This window comes from Hypomesus nipponensis, chromosome 11 (genome assembly GCF_054491055.1).
Source record: "Hypomesus nipponensis isolate SF chromosome 11, ASM5449105v1, whole genome shotgun sequence".
NCBI lineage: Eukaryota > Metazoa > Chordata > Actinopteri > Osmeriformes > Osmeridae > Hypomesus > Hypomesus nipponensis.
Window position 1 is genome coordinate 5,432,052 of NC_140371.1, and position 16,149 is coordinate 5,448,200.

Genomic DNA, 16,149 nt, shown 5'->3' on the forward strand with positions numbered 1-16,149 from the left:
CGCGAATACAGACGTTTATTATCATTATTATTTTTTATTATTATTAAGAGGCCCCTGATTGGTCGAGGCCCAGGTAAGCCCGTGCATTAAGGCGCCACTGCTTACGGACTTTGGAAGTTTAACGTAAGAAATAAATATATATGATGTAATTTCTTTGTAATCATCTAAAATAATGCTAAGTGTATGGGTATTTTTCCAAGTAGGCCAATGACTGGTCGATACGTGCGATGCAGTGAGTGGACAACGCGCCGTGTTTTGAGTGGGCCGCGTGCCGTTTACTGAGTGGGCCGGTCTGACAGCAAAACTCCCGGGCCACTTTTCCCCCCCGGTCGGTCCCTGCTTCGGACTACTGAGAGAAAAAGCAGTTAAAGTAGTGTAACCCTTCTTATTCACGTATTTTAAATACGCCTCCGTGTATCTTATATGGACTGGGAAGAAGGAATACAATAATTTGTGAAATTGTACTGTTAACTACAGACAAAGCAGAAGCTACTTTACCTCTTCTGTATTGAGATGTAAAATCTATCTGCACTCCTGAGTCCATCTTCCAATTCCATCAACTACAAATCACTCATCATTGAGTTGAAAGAGCAGACAGACAAATGGGCAGATGCAAAAACAACAATCTGGCGGTGAGTGAATAGCATACCAGGGTATGTCACCGCAAGTTATTGGGAAGCTGGACTGCAGGTGTGGACATTTTACAGGATGGACTGGATCACTGGAGCCTGGAGATGTGCACAAACAAAAGCAAACAGAGAGACAGAAACAGAAAGACAGGGAGAGGCTGGCAAAGTGGATGTAGAGGGCATAACACAGCTAGACAGAGGTAGGTGGACACAGATATACACAGGTACTTCCTGACAAATTGTTAATTATTGTAAGGCAAGAATATGGTGAGGTAATGATATTATTTCCACAAATGTGTGAATTAAGCTGTAAAGAAAGGAACAGAAAATACAATACAATAAATGTCATACCTCGTCTATACTTGCAGTGTAGCAAGCTATGAGATGTAAAAGGGACCATGCCAGAAAAGATAAACCTTGGTCTGAGTCCAGTGAATGTGCACCGGTTCATGACCTTGCATGACATACTCCATGACATGCAACCTTAGACTAGCGAGCATAGTGTATTATTTTTTCGGTTTTTATTTCCATCTAAGTTTACACAAACACATAATTTAATGTGGCTGGAAGGTGCATACAATAAACACACGGAAAAAAGTTGAATGTATAAATGAAGTAAAAAAGTGTAATACTAAAGAGCTAACAATATGTAAGATATAAAAAATATATAAATATCAAATGTTGTGGTGGATGGACTTGGTAAATGGAGAAATGGTTAAGAAAAAAGGGATGTGTAAATCTTTTGCACAGCCAAGAGGTATTGAAAGGACCTACAGCCCTCAACTGACACTAGACAGCTCAACAGTAGCTTTGGGATATTATAAGATACTAACATTGGTCTTAAGAGTTTGCCTTCTCAATACAAAACGCCCACCATCATTTCTAACGTTATTAACATCTCATCCAGGTTCACCATGGCTGTGATTATTTTCAGGTTTGCGATAATAACACTGATGTAGGCGCGTCAACAATCTTCCATTTTATATGTACAAAGTCAATACATACACACACTGATTTCAAGCGTGGATTGTTTCATGGGAGGTTTATAAAAGTACAAGATTGACGCTGTCATGAAAAGATGATAGAAATGAAGCAAATCAAATAGCAAAGATTGGTCTAGGCCACAGAGATAGACAGAGACTCTTCCTCCTCCTCCTCCTCCTCCTCATCCCACCAGGTATCCTAGGGGAGACAACGGAATTTAGGGGGGATACTTACAATCAGTATCATCACCATCATTAACTTCTTCTCTGTTGGAAACCTAAGCACATGACAGTCCACTTGACTCCATTCTTCTTTTTGTGAGTAAGATGCATATGTCTCCAGTGAACACACCTGTTGGCAGTCTCCTGATCCGGTTGTGGAGCTCCCGATGCTCCTGATGATTTTTTGTGTTGTGTGAGGTCAGGCCGCTGCTGTGACACACAGAGCCGTCCAGGTTGAAAACAGGAAAGAGTTTACTCAAAAAATCATGTTGTTCCTCTCGCCTGCACACCAGCTAAGCTGGAGGGGCAACAGAACACATCCAGTATACCATATCATCTGAGAATGTCTGACTGTCCCACATTTGGCGATATAACCAACGAACAACTCGCATCTAGGGCCCACAAGAACCTCGAGTGTTGTCATCTCGCTACACCTGATCCACCAGCCATGCTGAGGACAGAATGAGCAAAAGATGAGGAGGAAACGTCCAACAGATAATATCTCACAAATGGTGAAGGCGACGACCAAGACGCTGCTTCACAAATCTCCTCCACTCCTACACCCTTGAGGATGGCGGCTGAGGCTGCCACTCCTCGGGTGGAAGTGAGCCCGAATGCCAGGTGGCACGGGACATCTCATAGACTCGTACGCAAGACCAATAGCCGTGCAGAGCCAGTGAGAAAGTCTCTGTTTGGAGAGTGGCAAACCAGTCCTCGATCCACCGTAGCAGATCAGTAACTGGGGAGAAGATCTGATGCTTGCTGTGCATTCCAGATAGCGCGAGAGAGCGCGCACTGGACACATCCTATGTAAGCGTATTTCCTCCTCTCCGCTGTGCGGAGGCCTAATGGTACTACTACATGAGCCGCCGCCATCGACCCCAACAGGGACGTCACCGACAGCGCGGTGATGGTGCGTGATACCCGGAACGCACGGAGAGCTATCGAAATAGCCTCTCTCCGTGGTGCCGACAGTCTGGCTCTCATCCCAACAGTGTCCAAATGGATACCTAGGTAGGTAAACTGTTGAGCGGGCCATGGAGCGCTCTTCTCCCAGTTGACAGCGAACCCCAACTGGCTGAGCTGACTCACCAGTGAGGTCGCGTCCTGGATAGCTCTGTCCGGAGACTGGGACTGGAACTAGCAGGTCGTCGAGGTTAGCTAGAATGCGTATTCCTCTCCGCCGTAACGGTTATAGAGCTGCTTCCATGCATTTGGAGAAAGTTTGAGGGGCCAGCGCGTATTCCAATGGCAGGCGCGTGTACTCGTACTTCTTCCCTTTGAAGGCAAAACGCAGAAATCTCCTGTGCTTCAGTATGATAGGCACATGGAAATACGCGTCCTTCAGATCTATGCTGATCCCAAAGTCGTTCCGCTGTACACAAATCAGCAAACGCTTTATCGTCAGCATGCGAAAGGGCTGTCTGGCCACACTCTCATTGAGCACCCTCAGGTCTAGAATCGGCCTCATCCCCCCGTTTTTCTTGGGAACCAGAAAACAAGGGGAGTAGAGACCCGAGTTCACCTGGTCTCTGGGAACCGGGATCACTGTCCCTTTGGTCAGCAAACTCGCTATATCCTTCTGGAGCCCGAGTGCCTTCAGCGGGCAAGACAAACGCGTCACGGTGAGCATGACACTCACCACTCTGCATCACGCAGAGAGAGCGGGTGTGCGTTTAGCTGCGGACTGTGTCTCCGCGGCCGACAGTCCCTCAGGTCTTTCCGTGGAAAGTTTCGAGACCGCCGCCATCAAAAGGGCAGCGTTTCCAGAGGCAGCTGCTGCCTGCGCACACCAGACATAAGCCTTATCTGCCAGAGAGGCAGTGAGCTTGTCCCGGGGGGGACGGCAGGGTCGTCTTCCACACCGTCATCCAGGTGCTCGCCCCTGGCACCAAGTACTCCACGAGGGACGGTTCCAAGGGCGGGGGACCCAATTTGACAGCCTCTTCCAGCCCGTTCACGCTCGTGAACAGGAGAAGCGCCTTGACTGGCGCGTTCGCCGTCAACGGCGCATCCCATGAACCATGCACATAATAAGCCAATTTTGGCATAGTGGGGCATAAGGGCTTTGAGGCTTTCATGCATTTACCATAGGGGCCAAAATCCCACGGGTCCTCTTCCTCCACAGGAGTAGAGGCCGGCAGGGGAACGCCCATGATTTCAGCTGCCTTTGCTATGGCAGCAGGGAAGTCTGCTCTGTGAGACAACGCAGAGGAGACGGGAGGGGCGGGAGCCGGCTCCTCGTCATCCTCTGAGGCTGCGCCCTTTTACCTCAGAGAAGTGCAGGGGGGGTTGAGCACAACGTGCCTGGGAAGAAAGCCTCCACAGGAGGTTACTGCCCAGACGTGGCTCTTCTACCTGGAAGAACTTGTGACGCCTCTGTCTCTCCTTTCAAGAGAGACTAGCGCACTCTACAGTCCGGGGATTTCACCAAACCGTCTCTGGCATGCCGAGGTACCATACACAAGAAGCTAAATTCGTGGTGGTCTCCCTCAGCTTCCAGATGATGGCACCTGCACTGAGCTCTTAAAAGAGCTTTATGCGGCAGAGGTGACATGGAAAAATTCATACTCTTTCAAATGTTTAATCAAATTCAGAACAAAGCTGAATTTTTGAAGGAGAAACACAGGGAGACAGCTGTCACCCCTTTACATAGGGCCCCTGTGTGAGTGACAGGTGCGGATACATTTTGATCTTCAGTCATTAGCTGCACTAGGCAGCGGGTAAACCAATAGGAGCAGAGCTCCCCTATGGGGCGGAGCTCCACGAAATAGAACTCGTCTGGGTGAATACTCAATTTTGACTGGCTGGAGCGGGATGTTCGTTGTTTTATTAAAAACAGCACGACTGGAGCTCATCACGTATCACAGTTCAATTTGACTGCGCATCCACTTGGATTATCAGTAAACGCGTTAAACCATTAACATGTGCATCCGGACCCTACAATCCACTTTATCTTGTGCCTCATCTTGAAAAGGAAGTTGCCCCTAACGAGTCCCTGCTCTCATGGTGGCAGCCACCACTTACTCTGTTTGGCTCGTGTGAAACTATGCTGAAGCAGTCCCCAAAAGTATTTTCTAAATCGTTTGTTGATCATCAACCCAACCAGTCAACGAGGACGCTTCTGAGACAGAACCATACAGACCCGATTTAGCTTAAGTCTGAGACCAAGCTAATTTAAGGTGCAACAGACGTGGCCTGTAATAAAGTTCCAAAGTGTACAAGTTAGCTGAGCGATGAAACACCAACATGTCTGTGAACGTGTTTGGTACATGGGCTAACAACATGGACATGGGCTTTTCAGGAGAGAGGTGGTTGGCTCTTAAAAGAGCCTTTTTTAAATATTTGTGATACCGTCACAGACGCGGACTATGGTTTACTTCTTCTTAGGCGCCGCTTTCTTTGCCTTGGCCGCCTTGGGCTTGGCGGCTTTAGGCTTGGCTGCCTTAGCTGCCTTCTTGGGGCTCTTGGCCACCGTTTTCTTGGGTGTTGCGGGCTTCTTCACCTTCTTGGGGCTCTTGGTTGCCTTCTTGGCAGCCGCGGGTTTCTTAGCCTTCTTGGGTGACTTCTTGGCAGCCGCGGGCTTCTTCGCAGCGACCTTCTTGGGCGACTTTTTAGCAACTGCGGGTTTCTTGGCGGCTGCCTTTTTGACTTTCGCAGCGGCGACCTTCTTCACGGGCTTCTTTGCCTTGGTCTCCGCCTCCTTGTTGATCTTAAAAGAGCCAGAAGCGCCGGTTCCTTTGGTCTGGACCAAGGTTCCTTTGGTGACGAGGCTCTTCACTGCGATCTTGACGCGGGAGTTGTTCTTCTCTACGTCGTAACCACCGGCCGCCAGGGCTTTCTTGACCGCTGCCAGGGACACGCCGCTTCTCTCCTTGGAAGCGGACACGGCCTTGACGATCAGCTCGCCGACGCTGGGTCCAGCCTTCTTGGGCTTGGCTGCCGCTTTCTTCTTGGGTGCCTTGGCCGGAGCGGGAGCGGGAGCTGGAGCGACTTCTGCCATGTTTAAAACACTCGTGGGACGTGTGAAATTTGAATGTGCGACGCTGCTCTCTGCTGTTGAGTAGCACTGCGGCGATCAGAGGGCTGGGCTTAAATACGACATGAGAACTGTGTAGACTCAACCCCGGCCCGGCTTTTCTCCTTGCTGCTATCTGTCCGCAAGTTTGTGTTTTCTTCCGGTGAAGAACGGGCTAAAAATCCCTGTTGCAGTTGTTCTGCGATCTAAAAGTAAATCAGGCCGCAAACAGCCTTTTTAACGTTCAAAACAAGACGGTATGTGGACCGAAGGCACTCTGTGTTTTGTTGTGGCCGGCTCAAATCATTGCCGTTGGCCTCGCTGAAGGAGCTGTGCGCACCTTGTTGTCTGTGCCATTTGCCCCCAATAGTGTCTAAAATTGCTGGCGTTGACAACGAGCAAACGTTTTCTAGTGAAACAAATGATCTGCCGAAAAAAATAACTGCTTTAGAATACACAGCTGGGGTACGAGGGACTTTAAAAGGGGTCTCTTATGGGGGATACAAAACACAGTGTGTGGCTGTGGACGTCGGGGAAATCTTGGTGTCCCTATCGCTCTCCTTCCCCTAACTCAAATCATAAACGTCGTTGTACTTGTATTTAGATATTTTCCTCTTTCCATTCGCACCTCTCCACCACAGGACTGACTCTGAAGTTGCGCGCCCGATGACATTGCAGCCACGAGACAAACTACACAGCTGCAACAGTGGTGCCAACGACACATGATTACTAATAATAAAACATTTAAAAAAACACAGCCATTGTTAAGCATGCACTCATTAATATGTACATGGAAAAAGTGATCGGTGAAATGCAAATGTCTCGGTAATTCATATCTACATTTAGTCATTTTGCAGACGCTCTTATCCAGAGCGACTTACAATAAGTACAGTACAGTCATATCCAATTCCCTCAAGATCGTCTTCAATAACCTAGGCTACACAGGCACGTACTGTAGGCTAAAGACCATGTGAAGATTATTGTTGAGGAAATTAGACGTTAGTATATTGCACGGTAGTATAGTATTTGTGTTCATCATACATTGTTATCGAGATGTTTTGCTGTGCTTAAACTATTGAGACAGTGATCCAAGCGTTTTCACCGCGCCTGGTGACTGAGGTGGTACTACGGCAATACTGGCAAACGACACACTTGGGGTTCTGCAGCAGCCTACTACTCAAGTTCCATTTGTACGTGGCTTTGGGTAAAAACGTCTAAATCAGCAAATGGACTGACGCACATTGAAACGTTAGCCTACAAATAACAAGAAAAGGATCCATGGTCAACTCAGCAATCAGAGCCTTTTCAGGCGTGATACACCATCATGACTTCAAAGGGAATGACGTGGGACGACACATTTGTCTGTACAATAAGAGTACATTTACATTTATTCATTTAGCAGACGCTTTTATCCAAAGCGACTTCCAAGAGAGAGCTTTACAAAAAAGCATAGGTCACTGATCATAAGAAAACGAGATTGTCCCAAACATTGCAAGTAGCCAAAGCATGAAGCATACATTGTGAAAAAGCTAAACAGGTGCCAAAAGGGAAGACCCATAGTCTACCCCAGAGTAGACTACAGCAACTTGTCCTGGTTCACATTGATATCTGTGCTTCTTGATAAAATACACCAATACATTCGAAAAGTGCGATGGACTTTCCTCAATTGCAAGACACAAGTGGGTGGCTCTTAAAAGAGCCTTTGTGATGAATTTGAGGTGACGCCCGTTTACTTGGAACTGGTGTACTTGGTCACTGCCTTGGTGCCCTCGGACACGGCGTGCTTGGCCAGCTCACCGGGGAGCAGAAGGCGGACGGCGGTCTGGATCTCCCTGGAGGTGATGGTTGATCGCTTGTTATAATGAGCCAGGCGAGACGATTCCCCGGCAATACGCTCGAAAATGTCGTTGACAAAGGAATTCATGATTCCCATGGCCTTGGAGGAGATACCGGTGTCGGGGTGGACCTGCTTCAGTACCTTGTACACGTAGATGGCGTAGCTCTCCTTCCTGGACTTTCTGCGCTTCTTGCCGCCCTTCGCGGCAGTCTTGGAAACGGCTTTCTTGGAGCCCTTCTTGGGCGCGGACTTTGCAGGCTCAGGCATTGTCAGTGTCGTTGCTTCTCAGAAACGAATAATGTCTAGAGCAGCAGGTTACCCAGAGTATACGGTGGGAGACATGCAAATGTTAAGGCACGCCTCCTGCTTATCGTTACATACAGTTGGGAAACGACTTTTGAAAGCTATTCTGAAATCTACTGCGTATGTCTGGGATTTACCAACCCCCCTACCCTTTCAGTAATCATAAACTGACAGTCATGATTACTTAAAGGAAATATTTGAAAACATTTTTACACTTCAATGTACCTTTTACACTACAAAGAATCAAGCTCGGAAATTAAGCCAAACTCCCTGGGCAGTTTACCGCCTAGTTTAACCAGAAACACGTGGTTATTGACGTCAGAAGTTTCGTTTTGGTGCAGTCCCACGCGAGCCCCGCATGCATCCAGGGCTGAGTCAGTGTTATCTTCAACAGTTTTAATAAAGCATTAACTGAGCAGATGCTAATATCTAAATTCACGCACAGTACAGACTGATACATCTCGGTCAAACGCTCTCGCCCTGTTCGGCAGATATAACTCATTTATAGATGCCAAAGCCCAAGTAGCCTATCAAACAGCTGAAGCCTGAATATTGAACCCCTTTACAAAACCATTGGCTCAAATGATTCGGATAAGCCATGATCACCGACATAAATTTGAACGAAACTTTTACAGTAATTGTCAGTATATTTGATGTGTTCAAATGCGCCACAAAAATGGGGACGAAACTGAACTCATCAACAAATATATAATTAATTTCAAAAGGTTCCACTCAATTTTGACACCCTACACCAATAATATGGAAATAAAGTCTCTGATGTGTACCATGTGGGTGGCTCTTAAAAGAGCCTTTATTTAAAATTCGGTCGGATTAACTACTTGATAGCTTAACCGCCAAAGCCGTACAGAGTACGTCCCTGGCGCTTCAGAGCGTACACCACGTCCATGGCGGTCACGGTCTTCCTTTTAGCATGCTCGGTGTAGGTCACGGCATCACGGATGACGTTCTCCAGGAACACCTTAAGTACACCGCGTGTCTCTTCGTAGATCAAGCCTGAAATACGCTTCACGCCACCGCGGCGAGCCAGGCGGCGGATGGCGGGCTTGGTAATGCCCTGGATGTTATCACGGAGAACCTTGCGATGACGCTTGGCGCCTCCTTTGCCGAGTCCTTTACCTCCTTTGCCTCTTCCTGACATGATGATACCGCTACGTAGTTTTCAATGTTGGTAATAGTCTTGCTTGAACAGCGCCGGGAAGCTTATGTTGAGTAAGCGGACGTGAAGGAGGCCAGTTCTTTACTTGGAGGGCGTTGCAATGGGAGGGAACTTAAGTCAAAGAGGGATAAGATAGGCTACAAGTCCACATTTATATTTTAAGTTGTATTCATTTATCAGAGATATGTAGACGTCCTTGTACATATTATTATTTATTTGACATCTGATAAGCACCTGGCTTGAGACACTTCAGACCAGATAGCTAAAACAGGCTTATAATCGTAATTTGAACGATTTCTGGCGATGGAGGACGTCGATTTTTATGAAACGCTTTAAAACTTTTCTACAACTCTTCATTGTTGATGATAGTCACTTTCCCGTTCTCCCTCTGCTCCAGCTCTTCTCTCTCAGCTTCAGGCACCTCCACCAGCCGGCCGTCTTCTCTCTCCATCTTCCATGAAAACGTCACCAAGTCTGGGAACAGGTCACTGGCCTGACACAGCACGCTGATCCTCCCATTGCTTTGATGCGTAAATGCTGGGTAGATGGTCACTTTCGGTATTTTGACTTCATTGTCTTATTTTTTTTTTTTTAATCAATCGTGTGGGCGTAAACAATTTAATTACATGGAAATACTTGATGACATTTCATTTAAAGGACAACGTCATTTCTTGTTTATACTACAATACGTAGCCGCCTATACACTCTCGAAAAGTCTAGACAATTTACAATGACATCCAGCTAAATCTTGAATTAACTTTCAGCTATGGTATTCCAAATATTTATCGTGACGCCAGTCACTTAAGTTATGATAATGTCATAGTGAATACATACATGTAATTGTTGTTTAATCGTGTATACTACAACCATAATTCACTCAATGGCTTTATAGCTGTGATTGAAACTATTTTAGTACAAAACAACTTGCATTAAAACCGAAATGAGATCTTACTTATCCCAATGAGTCTTGTACCTGAGCCAAATACCATCACCTTCTTCTCCACAGTGACATGATGTCAAAAAGTTTGTATGGCAAAGCTTGGTTGTACCTGCTTTTTACCGGCCAGTTTTTACTTGGAGGGCGTTGCAATGGGAGGGAACTTATGATAATGTCATAGTGAATACATACATTTCTAAAACTGGTTGTTCCCATCCTTGATTGTGATTGGCTATATCGCATTCCATGCCGTTTTAAAAATCCAGCATAACCTCACAGGTTGTCCTCATAACGTTCTTTAACATTCCATATTACTGCGCATCGAATATTTCAAATTGAAAAACACGGCAAAGGTGTCCATCTGGTTGTTGCGTGGCAATTATGTATGTAGGAACTATACTTTGTAGTAGCGGAAGAATTACGGTTTATTATTAAACTGTTTTGTTTCTAATTGTTTTTATTGATGAAACCATATCAAATATTTGTAGTAACAGTTTTAGAAAAGCAATAAGCCCCGCGAGTCCGTGGTTTACGCTGATTTTAGAACAGGTAAGGGGAGTCGTTACCTGTTCTAAAATCAGCGTAAACCACGGACTCGCGGGGCTTATTGCTTAAGTAACTGTTGTTTAATCATGTATACTACAACCATAATTCACTCAATGGCTTTAAAGCTGTGATTGAAACTATTTTAGTACAAAACAACTTGCATTAAAACCGAAATGAGATCTTACTTATCCCAATGAGTCTTGTACCTGGGCCAAATACCATCAGCTTCTTCTCCACAGTGACATGATGTCAAAAAGTCTGTATGGCAAAGCTTGCTTGTACCTGCTTAAGTGGACAACAGGGTCCAAGGATGAAGAGCTGAATGAAGAAAGAAGGCTGGGTGGGGACCAATCAAGGTCTGCCTGAAATGAGCACAATAGATAGTAAAGCTAAAGCTACAAATTAGGCTGATTCACAGTCAGGAGGCAGGTAGATCCAAGGTATGGATCCTGTGCCTGTACAAGGAGACAGTAGGAAATACAATCCTATACCTATTTTGGTTCTCCCAGTTCCTCTGAAGCCCTGATGTTATTACATTAATTACATTACATGTATTCATTTAGCAGACACTTTTATCCAAAGCAAATTACAAGAAGAGCCTTACAAAACGTGCATAGGTCAATTATCATAAACAACGAGATAGCCCCAAAAACATTTCGAGTGGCCAAAACACGAAGCATACATTGTGAAAAGCAAATAAGTACCAAAGGGTAGAACCAGAAGAGCATGTAGTTACAAATTACAATTAAACAACATGATCCTCGAAAGCGCTAGTCTACCTGGAGGAAAGTAACGGAAGCCGGTTATCGTTTTCCGGTTCGAAGCTTGTGTAGGCCTACGTTTAATAGCTTGTAAATTGCTATCTTGTTTGCTGTAAAAGCCTTTGTTTCTCCATTGATGAAGCACAAATGGACGAAAAACGGAGGTGGATACACACCATGGATGTTTTAACAAGTCGTGACGACAGTACCGTACAGTCCCTCATCCATCCCGTCTGACGGAGTGGCTAGATGACATGAAGCAATGGCCCAATGTTAGCTGCATCGACGTCGTTACCTTTTGTTTTCTGAAGGTGTTTATGGCGAAGAGTTGCGTAATTACACACGCTCAGAAGCATACTTACTTGCATAGTAACAAAATAGGTACAGTAATATTGAAGAAACACAGCAGCTTTATATTTTTTAAGGCAGCAGTAGCCCAGTCAGAGTGTCAATAAAGCTGAACATACAGCATGGGTAATGCTGAGGGAAAGTGGAGTCATTGAGATTTACTCTTTAGTAGACGCTTTTATCCAAAGCGACTTCCAAGAGAGAGCTTTATAAAGTGCATAGGTCACTGATAATAACATCAAGATAGCCCCAAAAACATTGCAGGTAGCCAAAACATGAAGCAAATATTGTGAACAACCAAAATAAGTGCCAAAGGGAAGAACCATAAGAGCATGTAGTTAAGCAAGTTACATTACATTACAATACATTGAGACAGTCGGCTGCTCTTGCATTGACGGGTTCGGGAAGTCATGTAGCCATGCAGCAGCTATTCTGTGGAAGGTAAAAATATAATACTACATATGTACAGCACTTGACAAAATGTACTTTTACATTTGTAATTTAATATGTTCATGCTTACTGTCTTTATCTACCTACTATTAACATTACCATAATAGCAATATTGATAATGATGCCATTATTACATTATTGCGTAGACCAGATGAAGCTCCGGATCAGCCGGATACAGTTCGGTTGGCTTTTTTTTTTAAGAAATGGAAAGAGCAAACATACACTTTCTTTGGAGGGTGTTTTAGTTTCAAAACTGCAAGCCATGCTGTTTTGCGTTCCTCATTTCTTGGCATTGAGTGCAAAGCATAGGGTGATGGACACGGGCAACTTCTTCGATGTTGTTGATGTTCAAAGCAAGACGTTTCCGACAAAATTGTCAATTTTCTTGAGATGTTATGGTAACCAACAACGGCACAAGTTGAACCTGAGCTAATGTTAACAACATTTAAATAAACACAACTTATTCTAATCAATGTAATGTTGACTTCTCTGTTGATACCATGGTACGCTAGTAGAGGTTAGCCGCTAAACAGGAAACCCAAAACCGGAAAGCGGAAATAGTTCAGCACCCATTCACAGAATGTGTCTTGCAAAACTCTGGACTTCAGGTACAGCAGTTCCACAGGATCAAGGTTCTCCCATGTGTGACCTTCAGGTGAATACTAAACCATTCAAACTTGTTTCACATTCTTTTACTACAAGCAGACCAAGTTGTCCTACCTTTGGTTTGGTGATGAAGTTATCAAAAATGAACATAGAAACTTTTTTTTTCCCTTTATTTAACAAACATTTCAACAAAGTGCTCTTCAAGACTTTAACAGATCCAATATGGAAAAACAAACATGAAGAACAAAAACATTTATTAGTTAGTGAACATGCCAACTAAATGCTTTTCTAGAATCTTCTAGAATCTGTTTTAAAACCCCCATTATAATGACTAAATGTTCTCATGAAAAGGCCATTAGGGACAATAGTAATTATTTTTCCCAAGACCTCTATACTGTTTGACTTTTTCTTCAATACATTTCACATTAAATAGAGTACTTGCCATGTGTCCAGTATGCTTTTGGGTTCTCCCTTGAAACCTTGACACTGATTCTGTTAAGTTAAGAAAAAAGTAACCGTTTGGCCAAATAACACTGTGTAGTAGAGTGACAATTGGTCATACAAAGTTTTGTGTTGGACATCAAAATTCACCAGTCCATTTTTCAACTTTCAACTTTATTATCCAAAAAGCAACACAGCAAGTAACCAACATGAATGATTTTATGTTTGAAGTATGTTCTTCTAATTGCATAGAAGCATTGCATAATTGCATTTGGTCTCGTACACGCAGACTGGACAACAGCTTCTTTCCAAGTGCCATCAGGCTTTTGAACGGACATCCATACATCATCTGCCGCTTTTCCGGGGGTCGGGTCGCGGGGGCAGCAACCTAAGCAGGGAGGCCCCGACCTCCCCCCCCCGGCCACTTCCACCAGCTCTTCCTGGGCGACCCCGAGGCGTTCCCAGGCCTGCCGAGAGACATAGTCCATCCAGCGTGTCCTGGGTCTTCCCCGGGGCCTCTTCCCAGTGGGACGTGCCCAGATTACCTCACCAGGGAGTCGTCCAGGAGGCATCCTTATCAGATTCCTTAGCCACTTCAACTGGCCCCTCTCGACGCGGAGGAGCAGCGGTTCTACTCTGAGCCCCTGCCGGATGACCGAGCTTCTCAGCCTATCTTTAAGGGAGAACCCGGACACCCTGCGAAGAAAACTCATTTCGGCCGCTTGTATTTGCGATCTCGTTCTTTCGGTCACTACACACAGTTTGGGACCATAAGTGAGGGTAGGAACGTAGATTGACTGGTAAATCGAGAGCTTCGCTTTTCGACTCACCTCCTTCTTCACCACGACAGACCGATGCAGAGCCCGTATCACTGCGGATGCCGCACCGATCTGCCTGTCGATTTCGCACTCCATTCTTCCCTCACTCTTAAACAAGACCCCAAGATAGTTGAACTCCTACGCTTGGGTCAAGATCTCCTCCCCGACCCGGAGATTGCACTCCACCCTTTCCAGTCGATAACCATGGCCTCAGATTTGGAGGTGCTGATTCCCATCCCAGCCAATTCGCATTCGGTTGCGAACCGCTCCAGTGAGAGCTAAAGGTCACGGCCCGATGAAGCCATCAGGACCACATCATCTGCAAAAAGCAGCGACCCGATCCTGAAGTCACCAAACCGGACCCCCTCAACGCCCTGGCTGAGCCTAGAAAATGCTGTACATATGAGTTATGAACATAATCATTGACAAAGGACAGCCCTGGCGGATTCCAACCCTCACCGGGAACAAGTTTGACTTACTGCAGGCAATGCGGACCAAACTCTGGCACCGTTCATACAGGGACCGGACAGCCCCAATCAGGGAATCCGGTACCCTGTACTCCCAGAGCACCCCCCACATGAGCCCCCGAGGGGCTCGAAAATCCACAAAACATGTGTAGACTGGTTGGGCTCCCATGCACCCTCCAGGACCCTGCCGAGGGTGTAGAGCTGGTCCACAGTTCCACAGTCAGGACAAAAACCACATTGCTCCTCCTGAATCCGAGGTTCGACAATCCGACAGACCATCCTCTCCAGAAACCCTGAATAGACTTTCCCAGGCAGGCTGAGGAGTGTGATCCCCCTAAAGTTGGAGCACACCCTCCGGTCCCCCTTTTTAAAGAGAGGAACCACCACCCCGGTCTGCCAGTCCAGAGGCACTGTCCCCGATGTCCACGCAATGTTGTAGAGTTGTGTCAACCAAGACAGTACAACATCCAGAACCTTAAGAAATTCTAGACGGACCTCATCCACCCCAGGGGCCCTGCCACTGCGGAGCTTTTCAACCACCTCGGCGACCTCAGCCCCAGAGATAGAATCCCCCCCCCGATGTACCCAGCCTCCATGTCAGAAAGCCTGTTGGTGGAATTAAGGTCTTCAAAGTATTCCTTCCACCGATCCAGAACTTCCCCCATCAAGGTCAGCAGCGCACCATCCCCACCATATACAGCGTTGACAGTGTACTGCTTCCCCCTCCTAAGTCACTGGATGGCGGTCCAGAACCTTTTCGAAGCCGTTCAGAAGTCATTCTCCATGGACTCGCCGAACTCCTCCCACGCCTGGGCTTTTGCCGCCGCAACCGCCAAAGCCGCATTCCGCTTGGGCTGTCAGTACACATCAGCTGCCTCTGGAGTCCTACCAGCCAATAAAGTCCGATACACTTCCTTCTTCAGCTTGACGGCATCCCTCACTTGCGGCGTCCACCACCAGGTCTGAGGGTTTCCGCCGCGACATGCACCGACCGCCTTGATTTATTGGCTGAAGGTTAATCAATAATGAACTTTATCACCAAACCAAAGGTTGGACAACTTGTTCAAATAGTAGTAGAAGAATGTGAAACAGGTTCAGGAGCCTGGAGATTCAGGAGGAGCAATGTGGTTTTCGTCCTGGCCGTGGAACAGTGGACCAGCTCTATACCCTCCGCGGAGTCCTGGAGGGTACGTGGGAGTTCGCCCAACCAGTCTACACATGTTTTGTGGATTTGGAAAAGGCGTTCGACCGTGTCCCTCGGGGGCTCATGTGGGGGGTGCTCCGAGAATACGGGGTACCGGATTCCCTGATCGGGGCTGTCCGGTCCCTGTACGACCGGTGCCAGAGTTTGGTCCGCATTGCCGGTAGTAAGTCGAACTTGTTTCCGGTGAGGGTTGGACTCCGCCAGGGCTGCCCTATGTCACCGATTCTGTTCATTACCTATATGGACAGGATTTCTAGGCGCAGCCAGGGTGTTGAGGGGGTCCGGTTTGGTGACCTCAGGATCGGGTCGCTGCTTTTTGCAGATGATGTGGTCCTGTTGGCTTCATCGGGCCGTGACCTTCAGCTCTCACTGGAGCGGTTTGCAACCGAATGTGAAGCGGCT

General features: G+C 46.5%; 2 protein-coding genes and 1 pseudogene across 2 annotated transcripts; all 3 read right to left on the reverse strand.

Moving 5' to 3' along the window:
* Positions 1-4,502: 4,502 nt before the first annotated feature.
* LOC146267886 (histone H1 pseudogene) lies at positions 4,503-5,871 on the reverse strand (annotated as a pseudogene).
* Positions 5,872-7,209: 1,338 nt separating this feature from the next.
* Positions 7,210-8,045, reverse strand: LOC146267887 (histone H2B). The gene has a single exon (XM_084709507.1). The coding sequence runs from the start codon at positions 7,954-7,956 to the stop codon at positions 7,582-7,584; it is 375 nt and encodes a 124-aa protein (XP_084565633.1). The 5' UTR covers positions 7,957-8,045; the 3' UTR covers positions 7,210-7,581.
* A 736-nt stretch (positions 8,046-8,781) lies between these two features.
* On the reverse strand, positions 8,782-9,199 carry LOC146267888 (histone H4). The gene has a single exon (XM_084667196.1). The coding sequence runs from the start codon at positions 9,149-9,151 to the stop codon at positions 8,840-8,842; it is 312 nt and encodes a 103-aa protein (XP_084523322.1). The 5' UTR covers positions 9,152-9,199; the 3' UTR covers positions 8,782-8,839.
* Positions 9,200-16,149: the final 6,950 nt, after the last annotated feature.